Source organism: Alligator sinensis, unplaced genomic scaffold, assembly GCF_000455745.1.
Source record: "Alligator sinensis unplaced genomic scaffold, ASM45574v1 scaffold1787_1, whole genome shotgun sequence".
NCBI lineage: Eukaryota > Metazoa > Chordata > Crocodylia > Alligatoridae > Alligator > Alligator sinensis.
The window spans coordinates 56,338-62,553 of NW_005843302.1; the positions used below are offsets into that span (position 1 = coordinate 56,338).

At 45.9% G+C, this 6,216-nt stretch overlaps 1 protein-coding gene across 1 annotated transcript in view; it reads left to right on the forward strand.

Annotated features, from left to right (window-relative positions):
• The first annotated feature begins 256 nt into the window (after positions 1–256).
• Positions 257–6,216, forward strand: part of LOC102372525 (NACHT, LRR and PYD domains-containing protein 12-like) — a 35,436-nt gene continuing 29,476 nt past the window's right edge. Inside the window, exons 1-3 of the mRNA XM_025194776.1 lie at positions 257–278; positions 2,902–2,940; positions 3,924–5,688. Coding sequence (XP_025050561.1) covers positions 3,935–5,688 — 1,754 coding nt within the window. The 5' untranslated portion in view covers positions 257–278; positions 2,902–2,940; positions 3,924–3,934. The remainder of the gene's footprint in view (positions 279–2,901; positions 2,941–3,923; positions 5,689–6,216) is intronic.

The window sequence follows — 6,216 nt, forward strand, 5'->3', positions numbered from 1 at the left end:
GGCTGGACCTAAGACATTGATGGAAGTCCTTTGGGGACATCTGGAAAACCTCTCAGAGAAAGATTATAAACACTTCAGATTTATATTATCTGAGTTCCCATTCGACAACAAACCTTCAGTTGCCTGGGGTAAACTAGAGAAGGCTCCTAGGACAGATGTTGCAATACTCTTGAGACAACACTATGGTATGGAGAGAGCAGTGGATGCAACTATCGAAGTCTTCAAAAGGATCAATCGCAGGGACTTGGCTGCTAAACTCCAGGAGGAAAAGGACACAGGTAAGAAATCCAAAGCTAAATGTGGCAGCATCAGGGGAGATGCCCATCACTGGGTCTTCCCCAGCCTGAGGTTATCCAAGGGTTGTTGCTGCCTGTGGTATTTGCTTGCCTGTGAGGACTTGGTGCTGATTAACAGAATGAGAGACAGTACCCCAAGCGGGCCAAAAATCCCCTTACAGGTAGGAGTTATAGTTTTGGTATTAATATGTCCATCGATAGTTTCAACACAGTACAAAATTAGGGCCTGCCCCGTTAAGTGCTAGCCAGATGCTTTAACAGTCCATCCAGCCTACAAAACTTGGGGCTGCCCTTGTTTGGGTTAGCCGGTCTTGCCAATGCGGTGGCCTGCAAGCCTGAGCCGGTCCCTGCTGCCTGGGGGCTCCACCACCCCTGCACTCCCTCCACAATCCACGGGAGTTCAAACCACAGTTCCTACAACAAAAAAGCAGGATCCTTGCACTCCTCATACCCCCATCTGGGAGTGATGCAGCTCGGCTGCTTCGTTCTCTCCTTCTCTCCGGTTCTTATTTCCCCACTGTGCTCCCAACGGCAGATCCTCTGGCTTCCTCGCCAGCCGTCAATCAGATAAGTGTCTGCCCCTGGGGTTTCTCTTTACTTTTACTCTGGCTGGGTTTTCACTTTCACCCGGCCATGGGCTGTTTTGAAGTTCACCATGGCTCTATGGGGAACAGCTAAGGCCAGGGGAAGGCTCACAGAGCTTTCTTCTCCCCCACTCTGCTATACTAAGTAGCCTCTACCTGTCATGAGTCGTATCTCGATAAAATATCCCCATCCACAACAGCTATAGTAGGAGCAACAGAAAACTGGTAACACCTATACAGGCCAAAACTCATGGGCAGACTGGAGTGATGGAAACTGCAGAAGAGGTGAGGCCCAGCCTCCTAGTTTGCAGGTACATTTTTAGGAGCACTGGACATGCCAAGCTGACTGGAGCACTGGTCCATCTTGCAAAGTGTCCTGGCTCTGGCAGTGGGCAACAGCTCAGACACAGGCCTCAGAAACTCTGCAGTGTGCAGTTATCTAGTCATTTTCCCAGAGAGATGAGTTCCTACTAACTCGGATGTCAGCTTGTATTTCAGGACAAGAGTGTTTAGAGCCCTGTCAAAACTCCTCCTTGCCGTTTAATGTATCCTGTTACAGGTGTGTGTCCCTGGTGGCCCTTAGAAATATCTAGCCCTCTGTTTAATCTTGTTAAGTGTTTGACCTTGGCATACAGTGGCAGTGAGTTCGAGAAAATATTCCTTTTCTGTGCATAAAAGATTTTTAATGGTTTTTAATCTGCCATCTTTCAGCTGCATGGACCGGAGGTGCTCAAACTCCTGGCTTCTGGGAGAAATTCAGCTTGTGGTGCAGTGTCAGCTAGTCTACAGGGCTCCCCACAAAACTGTGAGGAGCCCCAGGCCCTGTTCACTGGATCAGGTTTCTGATCCCTATGAATCTATGAAATCCCAGCACACAACTCTAGGTGAGGGTCACACCAGGGCCCAGGGCCCAATCCCAGTATAGACGGTTGGGAGGGGGCAGCATCAGGTTCCTGGGCCCGGGCCCAATGTTGGGGGCTGGCAGGGAGTGGAATTAGGCCCCAAGGCCCCATCCTGGTGCAAGGGAGCTCCACAACTCTTCAAATAGCTTGACCAATGGCGCTGCTATATGTTCGGCCAGTTCTTTCAGTATTATTGGGTGCAGGTTGTCTGGTCCAGCAGATTTGAAGATGTCCAAGCATTGTAAAAATCCTTCACCTGTTCTGGGCTGATTTTGTTTAGGTTGTTACCTTCCCTGTGTTCCCTAGGCTTTTGGTCAGATGACCAGCCCCCATTGGGTTTCAGGAATACCGATGCAAAGTATGCATTCAGGAGTTCTGCCTTTTCACAAGCATTGACCGTCGGCTGTGCCTGGGTATTCAGTAGAGGTCCCACAGTGGAGCCCAATTTTTTCTTGTTCCCTATGTATCTCTCTTGGATAGAATAATCCTTTTAAAATGCATCTGGCCTAGACATAAATCCTAATTTATGGCTAATTTCCAAGTCTTTACTTACAGAAGATCATCCGGCAGCAGCCTGGAGGCACGTTGCTTGTTGCTTTCCAAAACGCCCACCACCAGGAAGAGAGTGTTCCCCACTCCTTTCAGGAATTTATCCGGCCAAGTCACCTGGTTGACCAGTTTGACCCAAAAAGAAAGCAAAAGAGAAAGAGAGAGGTCCACCTGCAATGACCCAAGTGATGGGCAGAGAGAGGGGGATTTCTTCACATGGAGCATGTGAAATGCACATCTCCTCATGCCCTAAACAAGTGCTGGATTTCTAAAGGGCGCTTTCTACCCTTCAAATGCTGAGCTCTTGTGAGAACCCAGCCCCATCTGTGTGAGCAAAGCAGCTTTCAAGGCCATGGTAAAAGAAATGGTATTTCTCAGGCAGCCCCTGCGAGCAGAGCATGTACCCCTTTCTCCAACGATGTTTTCTGCCTCCCTGAGCCTTGTGGGGAGGTGATCGTGTTTCCTTTTCCTGCAGAACCCACAATGACCTACTCGGTCCACCTTCCTCTCCCGAGGGCCGCACTCTGTCTGTTCTGCACCACTGACATCTGTGTGCAATTCTTTTTGCAGCTCCCGGTCATGGGCAAAGCTGTGGAAGATCAGGAAAAGGTACGTCACAGACCGACAAAGTGGTGCCGAGCAGGTATCACTGATTGCCAAAGCTCAACTAGATCTACCAGTTGCTTGGTAGCTAGTTGACATAAAAAATAGCTCACATCAGGTAACAGTTTGGAAAATAGGAAATGGATGGAGATCTTGGCAAGAAATTCAGTTTCCCCAGAGCACGGTTCTGGGAATGAGGTGGAGCTGTCTCCTCCAAGTCACACCTGAGGCAGTGTCTTGCAGGCTGCTGCAAGACCCTCTTGTCTAACCTGAACTTCTTTTAAACAAAGTGAAAACTAAAAATCAGCAGGACTAGGCTCTCAGCTCAGGCAGCTGCTTTAGCATACCCCTGTGCAGTCTGAGCTCAGCCATCAAGGACAGTGACAGATGGATTGTACAAGCAAATTGTGCTTGCCAAAAGTGTGACTCAAAACGTTTTGTACCCTGAAAAAACCCTGCAGAGGCAGGGAGGGAGGTGCCAAGTGCCAGATACCAGTGGGGGAAACAGGGAGGGGGTGTGGGGTGGACACGACACATCCACTTTACTGCCCCAGGGAAATATGATATGATAATGTCACCCAGACCTCTTCCATTTCCCGCACATTCCCCAAATTGTAACAATTGCCTATACAACTCCTTCTTACTCCATAGCCTTAGGCATTATGTAGCGCTTCTGTGTCCTGAATTGACAGGTGTCACCCTGGAAGTGGCTGCATTTCAGCAATTAATACAGAGATGCCTGAATATACACACAGAGCATTTTTGTACTTGCATGTTAATGTCAGTGGGGCTACTGATATAAAGATGGGCGACAAGACCAGGGCCACAGTTAATCGACTGGGGATATTTGATGAGGAAATGGGCAATACAAAAGTAAGACACCATTATGCCTGTTAAAGTTGCGACAGTAATTAAGAATTACTGATTTTTTCTTTAATTCCTTTGAATTTCCAGTGCAGGGTATATAATGTTTTATGTCTCTAACCCAGGCTACAGGGATATGTATACTGAACATATACAGAACAACTACAGATACATAAAAGACAGGAACTCTCTTCTTGGTGAGAAGGTTAATCTAACCAACAGATACACAAAACTGGTCATTGTGAAGGACCCACATGCCAAAAAGAAAGATCTACATGAAATAATGACTTTGAGAGAGAAATACATAAAAACCACAAGTGAGCAAAGGAGAGCCCTTACCATCAGTGATTTATTTGCATGTGATGAAAATGGAGAAACTCCACGAATTGTGGTGCTGTTGGGAGCTGCAGGGACTGGAAAAACAATGACCGCAAGAAAGATCATGTTTGACTGGGCATCTGGAGAGCTTTATCAGAATAAGTTTGATTATGTTTTCTACATACATTGTAGGGGATTTAAGTTAGGCAGTGAGCAGAGAAGTCTTGAGGATTTGATCTTAACAAACTGTCCTGATGAACGTGCACCAGTGGAAGAGATTTTAAGGTGTCCGGAGAAAATCCTCTTTATAATTGATGGCTTTGATGAACTGAGATTTTCCTTGGATCAGCCAGAAGACAACCTGTGTTCTGATCCCCATGAGAAGAAAGCAGTGGAAATCACATTGAGCAGTTTATTCAGGAAGAAAGTGCTTCAGAAATCCTACTTACTCATTACCACAAGACCAGCTGCCTTAGAGAAGCTGAATGAGTTGTTGGAAAATGAACGCTGTGTAAAAATACTGGGTTTTTCAGAAACTGAGATGAAAGAATACTTTGACAAATATTTTGGGGATAAAGAGCGAGCAAGAAAAGCCTTTAATTTTGTAAGAGAAAATGAAATGATCTTCACCATGTGCTCTGTCCCCATGGTGTGCTGGATCATCTGCACTGTCATAGAGCAACAGATGGATGAAGGTGAAGATCTTGCACAGAGTTCAGAAACAATCACTGGAGTCTACCTGCTGTATCTTCACAATTTATTGAAGGGTTGTGACCAAAATTCAAAGCAACCTATACGAGCCAACTTGAAGAGACTCTGCTCCTTGGCTGCAGAGGGAATCTGCAAGCAGAAGATCCTGTTTGAGGCTGAAGAGCTCAAGAAACACAGCTTAGATACATCTGACTCACGCTTTCTGAATGAGAACCTCTTTCGAAAAGCCAGTGACCAGGAATGTCTCTACAGCTTCATTCACTTGTCTTTCCAAGAGTTTTTTGCAGCTTTGTTTTATGCTCTAGAGAATGAAGAAGAAAGAACAGGCAGAGACTCAGGAAATGACATAAAAGGTTTGAAAACCTTGTTAGCTGACTATGGAAAATCAAGAAACTATTTAATGTTAACCGTGAGATTTCTGTTTGGTCTCTTGAATGAAGGGAGAATGAAGGCTATTGAGAAAAAACTCAGCTGCAAAATTTCATTGAATATTAAACCCAAATTACTAACATGGATTAAAACAAAACCCAGAACATGTCCATCCCCCTCATTCGCAGAGTCTGGTAGACCACAAACTTTCCCTAGTCAGAAGCAGGTTGAAACAATTCCGCAGCTTGAGGACTTTCACTGTTTGTATGAAATAAGAGAGAAAAGTTTTGTGCAAAATGCACTGAGTCATTTCGTTGACCTGCGTCTTGATGATTATACATTTACCAGACTGGATCAAGTAGCACTTGCATTCTGTCTAAAGAACTGCCAGAAACTGGAATCACTTACTCTAAATTCCTGTGCATTTGTGTCTGAGGACCCGGAGGAAGGCACGGATGAAGATTCCCTAAGACCCCTGAAGCAGCTACATCTGTGAGTATTACTTGACTTATAAAGCATCATTTCAAGACCATATTTTGTAGGCTGTCCCAAAACAGGTTTGCAAAAGCATCCTCTTCCCAGTGACATTGTCATTGGTCACATGTTAACCATGGCAGTGGAGCCCACAAACTGGTGAGTGGTGAGTGATGGGAGAATGAATAGGAGTGCTGACGTCCAGTGGGAGGAAGTGGTGACATTTACAGGTCTCGAGTGGATTCTTTAAAGTGGAGTCAGTGGTTGTAGAGCCGAGTGTAGTCCCTTTTCACAAGGCCTGACCTAAGCCCAAGGTTTGCCCTAGCAAAGAAAAGGTGTTTGACTGTGTCCTACAGTCCGGGTGTGCTCTGTTCCTCAAGTGCTCTGTTCCAGCCCTAATGGTGAAGTGGTAATAACTCTAAGGAGGGTGATAGTGTTCTGATATAGGACTCAAACATGACAGAGTCAAGGTGGCTTTTCAGAAGCTGCATCCATTAAAAACATCGTTTTCCCTGCCTCCCCATGCTCCACAACCCACCTTTCCCT